The sequence below is a fragment of the Sebastes umbrosus genome, chromosome 3 (genome assembly GCF_015220745.1).
Source record: "Sebastes umbrosus isolate fSebUmb1 chromosome 3, fSebUmb1.pri, whole genome shotgun sequence".
In the NCBI taxonomy this organism is placed as follows: domain Eukaryota; kingdom Metazoa; phylum Chordata; class Actinopteri; order Perciformes; family Sebastidae; genus Sebastes; species Sebastes umbrosus.
Window position 1 is genome coordinate 28,977,990 of NC_051271.1, and position 13,601 is coordinate 28,991,590.

The 13,601-nt window shown below is 42.1% G+C and overlaps 1 protein-coding gene across 3 annotated transcripts in view; it reads left to right on the forward strand.

Moving 5' to 3' along the window:
• nt5c2b (5'-nucleotidase, cytosolic IIb) overlaps nucleotides 1-10,083 on the forward strand; it is a 29,270-nt gene extending 19,187 nt beyond the window's left edge. For 2 of the 3 annotated variants that reach the window (XM_037762635.1, XM_037762642.1), the window contains 15 exons: nucleotides 1,212-1,329; nucleotides 1,669-1,764; nucleotides 1,889-1,980; nucleotides 2,167-2,224; nucleotides 2,824-2,917; nucleotides 4,917-4,970; nucleotides 5,175-5,258; nucleotides 5,370-5,411; nucleotides 5,512-5,619; nucleotides 6,892-6,958; nucleotides 7,058-7,228; nucleotides 7,591-7,642; nucleotides 7,920-7,980; nucleotides 8,314-8,490; nucleotides 9,217-10,083. In XM_037762635.1, coding sequence (XP_037618563.1) covers nucleotides 1,212-1,329; nucleotides 1,669-1,764; nucleotides 1,889-1,980; nucleotides 2,167-2,224; nucleotides 2,824-2,917; nucleotides 4,917-4,970; nucleotides 5,175-5,258; nucleotides 5,370-5,411; nucleotides 5,512-5,619; nucleotides 6,892-6,958; nucleotides 7,058-7,228; nucleotides 7,591-7,642; nucleotides 7,920-7,980; nucleotides 8,314-8,490; nucleotides 9,217-9,456 — 1,514 coding nt within the window. In that variant the 3' untranslated portion in view covers nucleotides 9,457-10,083. Of the gene's footprint in view, nucleotides 1-1,211; nucleotides 1,330-1,668; nucleotides 1,765-1,888; nucleotides 1,981-2,166; nucleotides 2,225-2,654; nucleotides 2,918-4,916; nucleotides 4,971-5,174; nucleotides 5,259-5,369; nucleotides 5,412-5,511; nucleotides 5,620-6,891; nucleotides 6,959-7,057; nucleotides 7,229-7,590; nucleotides 7,643-7,919; nucleotides 7,981-8,313; nucleotides 8,491-9,216 lie in introns of those variants that run through there. The other variant, XM_037762649.1, reaches the window with a different exon arrangement.
• The last annotated feature ends 3,518 nt before the right edge of the window (nucleotides 10,084-13,601 follow it).

The window sequence follows — 13,601 nt, forward strand, 5'->3', positions numbered from 1 at the left end:
TCGTCGCTCTGTATAACAGACCGTTGCTATGGAGACAGTCCTGATGTTGGACTCTGGAGGACCATTTTTGTGTCAAATTATTGATTTCTTAAGAAAGTAGCTGTGTAATAAGCAGGATAATGCAAGACCCCTCCGCTTTGCGTCGTGGTCCATTTCACAACAATGACCGGCTTGCTGTACATTATCCTTTACTTAATGTTTTTTTGACAAAGATATTCAGTTTAGGGCTTCAACTAACAATTATTTTTTATTACCGATTAATATGTTGTTGGGTTATTTTTTAGATTTAGCAATTCATCATGTTGTCCTTAAAATGTCAGAAAATAGTGAAAAATGCCCATCACAAGCTCCCGGAGCACAACACGAGGTCTTCAAATAGTTTGTTTTGTTTGACCAACAGTCAAAAAAGCTAAAAATATTCAGATGACAATGACTTAAAACAGAGAAAAGCCGACAAAAACCTCACTTTTGAAAGGCTGAAATCTGAGAATGTTTCTCATTTTTGCTTGATGAATGACTTACACAATTATTCGATTATCAAATTTGTTGTAGATTCATTGTCTGACGATCGACCAATTTATTAATTGACTTAATTGTTTCTGTTCTAATTCAGTTTACTGTGTTCAACAATAACTAACGATAGAGCAGTTATCAGAGCAGAGAATGAAGTCACTCTCCCATTGTGTGTGTTCTCTGTAATCAGAGATTCTCTGTGCTTTGTTGACATAGCCAGGTCGGTCGTGTGTCTAATAAGTGCAAGTTTGTGCATGTGAGCGTGCCCCACTGGCTCGCTCACGGCCGCTGCTCTGCACTGCTCTCATATGACGGTTACAGCTTATAACGCCGTCCCGACCGACGGCGCTGTCTCGGAAGCGTAGCACCCACCCTCCGGTTCCCCCTCAGGTTAACGCTGTTGTCTGTTCAGCAGGGTTGACATTGTTTTCACTGTTAACACCGTTAGCTGCGAGCCACCGGCTCAGCCGTCGCCTTGTTGAGAGCCGTGCAGAGGCAATAGAAATGCTCCCAATCTTGCATTTAGCAACTTTAATAACTTTTACATAGCAGTGCACAATAGTTTTAAATGTCGACGCCAAAATCTGTGACTTCTATAGGAGATTAGACACCAAACTCTACTGTGGCACCACGTGTATTGTGATCTTCTATTGGGGTCATTTTAATTAACTGTTTGTATGTGTATGTTTCATATGCAGTGTACAAGTCACCTGAGTACGAATCACTCGGTTTCGAGCTCACAGTGGAGCGGCTGGTTTCCATCGGTTACCCCCAGGAGCTGCTCAGCTTCGTCTACGACCCATCCTTCCCCACCAGGTCAGACCAATCACACCCCACCACACAGACGTCACGACGATGATGACGATCGCCGTCTGGCGCTTTTATTGCCTCATTTCTTATCACTTAAGTCCCTTTTAACGATCTAATCTCAGTGGATGTAGCTAAGACATTAAGCAGGGATAAGTGACTCAGGGGGAAAAAACAACATCACCTGTTCAAAGTTCAGCTCCACTCTGAGTAAAATACCTCTCAGTCCATCTTGATAATATCTGTAATCACATCACAAACGATGGCAATTAAACGCAAGATGTATGATCAAGAGATTTAATTCTGTATTGTAGACTTATACGAGCATTTGTTTCCTCCGCCTTTCAGGGGCCTTGTGTTTGATACCATGTATGGAAACCTGTTGAAGGTTGACGCCTACGGTAATATCCTGGTCTGTGTCCATGGATTCAACTTCCTCCGAGGGTGAGTGTGTCCAACATTCTAACCCCCGTCCTCTTAAAAAAGATTGTACATCTTGTATATTTCCTCTGGCATCGTCTATATATGTGTGAGCACAGGACAGATTTAGTCTTTTCTCTTTTCCCAGCCCTGAAATCCGTGAACGGTACCCCAACAAGTTCATCCAGAGAGATGACACAGAGCGCTTTTATATCCTTAACACACTCTTCAACCTGCCAGGTAAGGTCTCTGAGCACAGAGGGGAACGCCACGGGGACTGTTAAAGAGAAATTAGACGAGCAAGAAAAGAGCTCTATCCTGACTAAAAGCTGTACGTTATGGGAGGTTCACTGCAGGTTAAAGACGAGTTCAATCAAGCTGCTTCGTTACTGACCGCTTCTCCCTGCCTCTCTGCTTCCTCCACAGAGACCTACCTCTTTGCTTGCCTTGTGGATTTCTTCTCCAACTGTGACAGATACACAAGGTGAGGAGCTGTTAGCGACGCTATCCGTCATGCAACAAGTTTCTGAGCACCGCATGGTGACACAAAGACAGTTGCAAGCCAAACTGGGTCAAGAGCAAGCCCTACAGCATGGGAGGGTCCAGGTGTCTCGACTGCTAATCTAAGCTAATTGTTTTAAAATGGAAATAAAATGGGAGGTCAGTCAAAGACCCCGTATTTTTTCTATAACAGTGATTTATTAATCTCTTCTACTAATTGTAGAAAAGCATGGATTCTTCTCAGACTGAGATAGGAATGAAACATGTTCTCACTAACTATATATATATAGCTATGAGATAATCTTTTAAAATGTTACTGTAAGGAGATATAATGGCCTGTAAATTTGTTGAGAATGTAATCTGGAATGGCTGCATGTCCTTTGTCCTCTGAAACCTGGTTGTTGGTCTTTTAGGGGGAGATTGCTTTCCTGTTTGGCTGGGGACCCCTCCAACAAGGGAAGGCTATCCCATTTAAAAGCAAACAAACAAAAAAAACAAATGTCATGTTTTTAAAAAACCTTCTGTAAAGATGTGGCCTGTCCGACGGCTATGTTCGTGTCTGTCTCTGCTCCTCTCCCCCAGCTGTGAAAGCGGCTTCAAAAATGGCGACCTCTTCATGTCCTATAAGAGCATGTTCCAGGACGTCCGCGACGCCGTCGACTGGGTCCACTTCAAGGTGAGACACCGTTTTTCATGCTTGTGATTTTAACCTCGGTGTGTCGGTTAATGGACTGACATGATGCGTGCTTCACATTCATGCCTGAGTGCTAATGAATATGCTCAGTGTTGATGGCAATCTCGGCCTTTAGATATTGATATTTCTTGTGCAAGCAGTCAACATTAGGGTCGCTGTCACACCTGTAGTTCTGTTCATTTGATCCGGATCGAGGAAAAATTATGCATTTTTGCAAGAGGTTTGTGAGTTTGAAGTAATGTGGGCCAACAAGTCACTTGTTGATTGGACAGTTTTGAGGATCCTGCATCATCAGCGCTACATGGAAATCATATTCTGACTGACAGCAGATCAGGCAGCAGTCACCTGACTCTTACCTCCTTGTGTTCATTTATCGTCCACAGAGTGAGGAACAGAGAACAAGAAAAAAAGGCATTTTGTACCGTAATATTACAGGGATGGATTTAATAGTAGTTTGTGTTGTTCCTAAAACCACATACAGTATCTACTGTCACTACATCATGTGGTTGGTCTGCTTTGCTTTCACAAAACAAACCACACTAGAAAGCGGTCCAAGACTTTACTCATGAACCAGAGCATAGAGACCAGGTATGAATGGCCACGTCACATTTGGTAGAAATTCAGCCAATATCAAGACGACTTGTGAAAGAGAAAGCTAACCGGATGTTATTGATATTGATATTCTTGACACTCGAGACAGCATTGCAAAAAAAGAAAGAAAAGCCATCTAAAACATCTGTGGTGGACATACAGGAAGTTGTTGTTGTCAGGCCCATCTAATCAAAGAGCAGGGGTGGTTGGGAGGCAATTGTGATTTTAGACTCTTTTTAGGGGTGCTCAAGCACATCTAAATTTAATTCAAACACCCCTAAAAAATAATAAGCAAACAGCAATCCTGGCCGACATTACTGTCTTTAAGAGGTTGTAGCGGGCTCAGTCTGAAGGCTAGTGAAGATATCGGTATCTTATGAAACTAGAAAAACCTAAGGAATCCTTTTCTATCATATCATGTTAGCTTGTCAGGAAGGAGGTTAATTAACGCTCCAAAGTTAGGCCAAATTCTGACGAGGGAAAACTGGCATGGCCATATTCAAAGGGGTCCCTTGACCTCTCACGTCAGGATATGTGAATGAAAATGGGTTCTATGGGTAGCCACGAAGTCTCCCCTTTACAGACATGCCCACTTTATGATAATCACATGCAGTTTGGGGAAAAAAACATGCAGTTTTTTGAATGCAGTATAAATGTGGTATTTTTGCCTATTCAAAAAATAGTGTGTTTGAATATTTCTGCATACTGGGGTCCCTAAACAGTCCTGTAATTACATAAATTGGGTATGACTGGAAAGCTGAGACTCTTGTGGATCAGACCTGCCGCCTGATTTATGTGTTTTCTTTTACATAAATAAAGACATTTCCACCATAACTTGATACAGAAAAGGCAGGAATTGGTGCTTAAAAATTCACCAGAATGCAGGAAATGAAGAGTTTGACGCTCAAAATATCCTAGGGGGAAGGACACTCCAACCCCCCGCTTAATATGTTCCCCCCAATGTTAAAAGGAAAGCTCTCTTTCTCATTAGGGACACTCACGTGTAAATAGATTTTTTTATATATTGGAAGTATGTAAGTATTTACACAGCATACTCATTTTCACATTTCCAATTTCTTTTATGTTGGATCTATTGACAAGTTGTGTTTGTAGTTGTTGTTGTTGTTGTTTTTATTAGCTGGAAAGAAAAGTCTGGCTTTGTTATCCCTGCTGCTCTCTCCGCTCACACATCCTGTATAACCCACAGCTAAATGCCACAAGTCGTCACGTGTTCTGTGTGGGTTGTAACTGATGACTGTTACGTAACTGTTATTGAATGAAAATGAGCCCGTATTGATGCTTCTGACTTGAGAGGGAAGTGCAGACTGTGTAATTCATTTAAATGTTGATATTTAGTATTTTAATCTGACTCCCGTGTCTCATATTGCAGGGTACTCTGAAGGTGAAGACGGTTGAGAACTTGGAGAAATATGTAGTGAGAGATGTAAGTAGTTTGTATTCATCAAGGACGCTACAAGTGTACCGTGTTAGAGAACACACACACACACACAACCAGACACACAACCAGACACACAACCAGACACACAACCAGACACAGTGTAACACATTGTTGTTGTTGTGCTCTGTTGAGAGGAGCTGGTTTGTAAAGATGCTTAAAGCTTCTTTTCTTCTTCTCCATTCCCACCAGGGGAAACTGTCTCTTCTCCTCAGCAGAATGAATGAAGTAGCCAAGGTTTTCTTGGCTACCAACAGTGACTACAAATACACTGATGTGAGTATAGGAGCTGCAGTGGTAAGACGGACGATGATGAATTCACTTAAAGATCCATTTCTTAGAATATCTACTGGTCAGTTAAACCATCTGTGTGTTGTGTTCTCACAGAAAATCATGACCTATCTGTTTGACTTCCAACATGGCCCAAAGGTAAAACAGAGCTTTTTTTCTCCCCTTCCTTTTGATCGCACTTTGACATGTGTTGAATGTGCGAGACACATTTTATGCTCATATGTGTATTTGTATCTAGCCTGGTACCTCCCACCGGCCCTGGCAGTCCTACTTTGACCTGATCCTGGTGGACGCCAGGAAGCCGCTGTTCTTCGGCGAGGGCACGGTGCTCAGACAAGTCGACACGGTGAGCAGCACACGCAGAACACACAGCTGAGACAAGAGAGGACCTTATTAATTGGTGTGCTGCATGCGAACTGTGAAAGTAAGGTGGCAGGAAACATTAGTTTATAGTTAGTTTATTACTGCGACTCTGTTCAACTCAGCTCATCGGAGGCTGGCTCTTATGTTCAGGAACGTGTACAGTGTAGTCCATCTGGAAACGGATTTCATGATGTTCGGGAATGTGTTAAAGATGACCGGTAACATGAGCTGAGGGCATGGATCGGCTCTACATGCAAAGGATGGAAGAACGCTGACGTATCCGGACATGTTGCAGCCCAGTTGCATCTCAGCTTTTTCAAGCTAATGTGACAAAATGTGAAAAACTGTGACAAGAAGGTTTAAAGGACTGGCCATTTCTCTAGAATTACATGCCCTCTCTATGACTGAAACATTCCTATTTGTCACATTGTTTCACATTTTGTCATCTTTGCAATAGATTGATTCTTTTTTTTTTGTCAGTGTGCATCCATTTTTTCCCGATGCTATGGGAGTGTTCTTACACACACCTAATCTCTATAAACAGATTATGCATTGATAAGTAGAATCTGTTGGCAACGGGACAAGAGCTTGGCATCGGAAGCGTTTTGGTTTCTGTTTGTAGTCCGAGTAGTATTGACCAATCACGTTCGAGCAGGCTTTGGTTGAATGCAGGTAAACAGTCCGTGTGGAGAGCAAAAGAGGTAGAACGTATTGGCCGAAATGCAATCTGGGAACCCACCGGCTATCATCTGACGGTGATTTAGCTCTTCATTGGTTTAAAATCAGCTTGTAAACTGGCTACTTGTGAAACAAAGTGGTTGTACACATCAATCTCTCAACTCCAACTCCAGTCTTGCATCTCAAGTTGCTAATCGGACTGTAAACAATGAGCAGCACACGGAAAAGAGAAGTCTTGAGCCGGGGAAACCACGGGCTACACCGGTACCCCAGAAATATAGCCCTTTGCCCCCAGAGGCTTATCCGTTGACAGACCGATAGCTGATGGGTTCAGAGATCGACACACACCTGACATTACTTCTTGAAAAGCCTGAATTAAAGACTGGATTTCACATTTCTTTATCTTGACATATCGTTCAAATACACAATAACAGCTGCGTAGTCTGACAGCTGGATGCAGCTTTCAAGGTTTACCAAAGCTTAGCCTATTTTTCAGTCTTTTCAGTCTTTGGTTTACCCCTGTGATTGTGCCGAGGTCCCTCTCGCCAATCTTGATGTTTGTGTTCTTCATTTTCAGACAACGGGGCGTTTAAAGATAGGGACCTACACCGGACCTCTGCAGCACGGTATCGTCTACTCTGGAGGTACGACTCTTATTTTCCTCCAGTCATCCGCTCTTTGACCCGGTGTTTAGTTGTGTGTGATTGATGAGAGATTTTAAATGTCACGTCATTCTCCTCCAGGTTCCTCAGACATTGTGTGCGACCTGCTGGGGGCCAAGGGGAAGGACATAGTCTACATCGGGGACCACATCTTCGGAGACATCCTCAAGTCCAAGAAACGCCAAGGCTGGAGGACGTTCCTGGTTATACCTGAGCTGGCCCAGGAGCTGCACGTGTGGACCGACAAGAGCTGTGAGTCTGGAGACAAACGCATATCAGTAGGGACGTGTAGAAAGAACAGTTTGACTGCATGTTCATGTGTATGTAGCTGCATTCACATTTAGTTTGTACTGCAGTCCTAGTGGCATTAGAAAACAGTCTCTACAGGGACCTGACCTAGAACAGCAGCTTCAATGTCAGACCTGCACGTTTCGTAATAAGACATGAGTAGTACACAAGCTGAACGAGATAAAGATCAGATAATCAGTAGGTACAAAGTCAAAACACTGACTCTGGATGGTCACATTCTCACAAACAGCATTTATACTCATGCTAGAACACTGCATATACACTGTAAATCCATGTGAGATTCACCCTCTTCTCTTGTTTTGCAGCGTTATTCGAGGAACTGCAGGGGCTGGACATTTTCCTGGCGGAACTCTACAAGTAAGAGCTTTACCCTCCCCTCACCACATCCCCACTTTCGCTGCTCTTTGCTCTCCGCGATAACAAGAGCGCGTTTGAGAGAGAGCAACGGGGTCAATAAGGTAAAAGTTGAAAGGGTTGGCTCTCGCCTGATTACCGGGTTCACTGACATTATTTATAGCCTGGCACGACTCGCTGTTGCGCCACCTCTTTGACACGTTATCTTTCAGCAAGCTGATATCCATATCCTCCTCATCCCCCACCGTCCTCATCGTCTTTCTCTTCCGTCCTTCCTCAGACATCTGGACAGCAGCAGTAACGAGAGGCCAGACATCAGCACTATTCAGAGAAGAGTCAAGGTACGGCCTTAATCGCCCTCTGTTTCTATGGCAACAAGAGACCTGTCTGCACGCTTTTAACACTGGCTGCCTGGAGACGCCGGTCTAGTCGTCAATGCCCGTATTTACAGTGTGTTTGATACCGTTCATGTGTCTACTATAGTCTAATCATTAACAATAACCCACTCTCTCAGTGGCTGGCGAGGTAATGGCTGGATCAGTTGTATCGATGAATAAAGATACTGTACTGTCTAGGGTTAGGGTAGAAATCCTTCTAGAAGTGGGTTAATATTTATTTTTGGCATGATTTTGTAAGCTCCCCAGTGTCTAATCTTCTCCCTCTTGCCTTTTCAGAAAGTGACACACGACATGGACATGTGCTACGGCATGATGGGAAGCCTTTTCCGCAGTGGCTCCAGACAGACCTTGTTCGCCTCTCAAGTGATGCGTTACGCCGACCTGTACGCAGCCTCCTTCATCAACCTGCTGTACTACCCCTTCAGCTACCTCTTCAGAGCTGCACACGTACTGGTGAGTCTCTGGACGTAAATTAAGGGGGGCTGCGTTTAACCCTCGAATGTCAAGGCCCAATGCCGCTTCTTTATTTATCTCATATCAATTAAGATTCTGAAACTTGATCCGTAGACGTTTCTTTCAGGGTCCCAGGTCTTTAAAGGTCTAACATGAGTCTCATTGTTTTGTCCTTACTGTGCTAAGACACGTCGGAGAAATAAGCCCCGTTTCGACCACAGGATCATTCCCCCGGATCTGAGAACCTTTTGAGGAACTCATTGTGTTTCGACTGCAGGGACCAGGGTCTAAATTAAGATCTGGGGACCTTTTACCCGCCAAAAAGGCCCTGGTCAGGGCGAGTAGTTTCTGAAAGTACCAGAACTTTTGGGCGGTAGTTTGCAGGGATGACCGTCGCCGATTGGCGAAACACACACACACACACACACACAGCGTCGCTGCTTCAACTGTACCACTACATTCACAAAACAAGGAAGTACTCTAGTATCGATGTAGGACCATTTTAGGATGAGGGGAGAGCATTTCTCTTTGTTTGATAAACAAAGTTGTTTTCAGTTGTTTTCACTGTTAGCGCTGTTAGCACCATTAGCTGCGAGCTCAGCTGTCGCCATGTTGAGAGCCGTGCGGAGGCAATAGAAATTTAGCATCTTTAAATAAAGAGCAGACTCTTCCAGTAAGCCGGCCCGTGTTGCCAAGCTCTCACCTTTCGTCCTCCCTCCTCCCCAGATGCCCCACGAGTCGACGGTGGAGCACGCCCACGTGGACATCGACACGGAGTCGCCGCTGGCCACGCGCAACCGCACCCACTGCAGCGACTGCAAGGACCTGGAGTGCAAACGCAACCAGCTGACCCGCTCCTTCAGCGAGATCAAACCTCCCAACCTGTTCCCCCAGACTCCCCAGGAGATCACTCACTGCCACGATGAGGATGATGATGAGGAGGAGGAGGAGGAGGAGGAGGAATAAGCTTGACATAAAGAAAGCCTCTTTCCTGTTTCTGCCTTCTCATGTTTCCCAGTAGAGTCGGGTAGTTATCTCTCTCGAAGTGAGGCAGCGAGGAAATGTATCTCCAGTGTGTGTGTGTGTGTGTTTAACAATACTGTATGCACACAAACACACACACACACACACACACACACACACACATACTGGAGATTGCTGAGGAAAGTAAAATGGACCAGTAGCGAGACAGATCATATGACTGTCTGAAGACTGTGTGCATGTTCGTTCCTCTAAAACCCCAAACTCTTCCTAGTTTCATTATATATAAAAAAAAAAAAAAAGAAACATTTATAATTTTTAATTAATTTAATTAGATTTGTGTATTATTTTCCCCGTCAGACAGACAGAACATCACACACTTCAATGTGTTTTATAAGCTCATTTAAGACCTGCTGGTGGATTAAATAGATGCAGTCACATTTATACGTAAATCCATCAGATGTGGGTCAGTAAACTGTAGTTTTTGATCGTAACAGACTAACCTTGCTGGCGCAGTATGCACATTATAATCAAACAAAAAGCACTGTTCAGTTAAAAAAAAAAGAAAAAAAAAGATGCACATACTGTATTAAAACATTTTTTATGCAACATGGGAACAACATTCAGTTTTTCATCTGTTTAGTTTAGTCTCTTTTACTTTGTTCTAACGTGTATGTGAGGGTGTGTGTTTCTCTGTGTGTGTGTTTCTCACTCAAGAGTGGCGGTAAGCTAAGAATCCATTGTACTAAACTGAAGCACAGGAGCACTGAAGCACAAGCCGGCGTTAAACGGATGCATCTTTTGTTTTGAAGTTTGGTTGAGAGAACACGTTGTGTTACACAAGTGGCTCTTGAACTGATATTTTGTTACCAAGCAACAATGAGGACGGAGCACTGTAAACGTATTTTATGCCAATAGACTCTGTATGACAAACCTGAAGTACAGCAGTGTTTCTGGAAATCAGGTGAAAGGGTTTAACGCCACAAGCAGCTAACATGCAGTATTTTTTCCGCTCGGTTATTTAGGAAGATGAAACTTGAGTATTGCGTTCGAATATTTCGGAGGGTTTTATTTTAGTAGGGAAGATGACCAGTTCATCTGTGGAGTGATCTGTGTTCAGTGTGTAACGGGAGCGTGAAAGTGGCCTCAGTATGCAAGGAAATTTGACTTTTTTTCGTTTATCTCTTTGGTTTCGGTGTTTTTTTGGGGTGTTTTTTATCTGCTGACTCTGACTTATTGGTGTCATCTACTGGGGGAAACGCGTCAACAGAGAGTGTGTACAGTATTCTTCTGTTGGGCCTCTGAACACTGTGAAGTGACCGTTTCATTATAGTGTTGGTTTGAGTTTTGTCACCAGCTGAGAACTGGATGAAGTTTAAGCGTTTGACTTTGCATTTGCATGACTAAATAAGCAACATGATAGTTTACTAACTTAACTATGAAGAGTTAAACTGTTGTTCTATCCATTTTCAATTTGCAAAAACCAAAGTGGAAACGCCAGAAATTTGACAAAATATCCTAAAGTTTTTATGCTTGCATGAAGTGGGAAGCACCAGCAAAATGGGACAAAGTGCAATGGAAGCAGACGTTGCCAATTAATCATGACATGTGATAGAAAGCATGTGACTTGTGGCCACTGAAGAGATTAGAAATTGCGACAGATAAAAAGATCAGATGATGAGGAGGCCTTAACTTTCCTCAAACATACGTGTGTTTTTTTTTTTTATGAATGGCGCTCTCTTTATTACATTGTCTGTTGCATGCTCTTCTCCTGCAGTGGTTTAATGGCACCTGACTGGAGAATTGGCGCCACCAGCTGTTCAAACCAACTCCTAGTATTTCCACTGTTGTGGTTGGATGTGTGCATTAATCTGCATCTTCATTCGTTTAAAGGGGACCTATTATGCTTTTGTGCTTTTTCTCTTTCCTTTAGTGTGTTATATAGTTTTTTGTGCATGTTAAATATATGCAAAGTTACAAAGTCCACACCAAAGGGAGTTACTCTCCCCCACAGAAACACTGCTTCTGAACTGCCTGAAACACCTTGCTTGAAGTCCCACCTTTTCTTCCGTAACGTGGTGATGTCACCAAGTAACACACTTGCATAACGCCTACCTATCGCAGCTGGTTTGGCACGCCCTCAAACAAAGCAAGTTAGAGCGGAGTCCAAAGAGTTTGGTTTGGTTGACCAATCACAACAGAGTGGGCTAGCTGACCAATCAGAGCAGTCTGGGCTTTTAGGGGTGGTATGAGAAAAGTAAAGAGTTTTTTCAACATTAAAGCATGTAAACATGTTCTAGTAGAAACCCCAAAATACAAGTATGAACATGAAAATGAGCATAATAGGTCCCCTTTAAAGTATGCACTAAATTTGGATGGAAACTTGATTTGTGACCAAACAGCTGAACTGTCATCAGATTTTGATTTAAGTTGCTAAATCCTGATTGGTAAATAGAAGTATATGACCTCACCTTTTCCAACGAAGCCCTGCCCACTTCAGACCAGTGCAAAGAGCGCAGAGAAAACAGAAACTCTGATATCTCTCATGTGAAATAAGAAATACTGTTCCAACTTTGACAGAAAACAGTGTGTTCATGTAAGACCCCATCGCCCGTATAGCGAGGAGCTGATGGAGAAAATAGGTTTTCAGGGCCTTTAACCCAGGTAACACTGGCATGTCAAATTTATTTTTTCTTTCCTTTTTTAACCAGTATATCCTGAATGTTAACTTTCCTCACCTTTTTATATTCAGTCTTGACATTGACATGCTGTATCAGTCCTGTAAGTGTTGGATCGGCCTGTTGATTTGGGCCACAAAAGGGAAGAAACATGCCGTCTACTTTTTGGTTTGGCTTGATGTGGTGTGGAGAGAAAAGGTGAATGAAACTCTATGTGGTGATTCGTTGGATAAAAGCTTGTAGGACATTAAGAAACATATTACCGCTGTTTGTTCTCTTTTATTATTTTCTTTTTTTCTATTTCTTTTTACAAATGTAATATTTGTATTTTGGTTTTGTTTCTTGGAACGTGGAGTGACTGGATATGCTACATGAGGCAGCTGCATTCTAATAGGAAATAGTCGACTGTCTTTTCTTTGCATATTTTTTTTATGCATGTGAAAAATGAAGCATATCCGTTCTGCTAGGGTGGTTATGGAAACAATGGTTTTACTTTTATGTTGACTGCATCATTTTAGGAAAAGCTATTTTTGACATTTGTTAATGTAGTTTACACAGGGACAAAAACAAAACTGCAAACCTGTAGTAAAAAAAAAAAGAAAAACCAACAATGAGGGGAAATGTGAATAGCATGTGAAGTACCGTAACAGATATGTTACTTGTAATCAATACCATGGGGTTATTTTTATTTTTCTATGCTAGTGTTTTTAAATGGTCTTGGTTTACAGAACTGTAAATAAACATTTCCATTTTCTTATCATTTTTTTCCAAATAGAGTCTGTGGTTCAGACTAGCTAAAGCCTGGCGAGCAGGTTTCAGTGCTTTAGAGGGTTTTTATCCTTCGTTGTGATGCCCTGAATGCATCCACATTTACAACAAGGTGCCAAAACAGTCACCTTTCCATTTTCTAAACTATAGTAATCTTCTGTTTTTATGCATATCGACTCATGTTCTCCCGGACAGTGTTTTGTTTGTTTGTTTCCAGAAATTATCCTACAGACTGTACATTGAGGTAAATTACATAAAAATGTAGAATAAAGATAGTTTTTAATAATTTTCTTGTTGTTGTGTTGTTTATATCTTACAGGCTGGATGTACTATTTAAACCAGTGGTAAGAACGTTTACTCAAGTACTGCACTGAAGTAGAATTTTGAGGTACTTGTACTTTAAATGAGTATTTCTGTTTAATGCTACTTGGTACGTCTACTTCTTTACATTTTGGAAGCATATATTGTACTTTTTACTCCATTACATTTGTCTGATGTTAGTCACTATTACTTTGCAGATTCAAATTATTAATACAAAATTTAAATCAACTAATAAATTCAGTTTTTTTTATTGATTTAGATACCTGACTGACTATTAAAGTAGTCAAAATTAGCCCCACCTTTACCAGCTGTTTCAATATTTATAATCCAGTGATATCATTTCTATTACACAAGTGGTGGAAG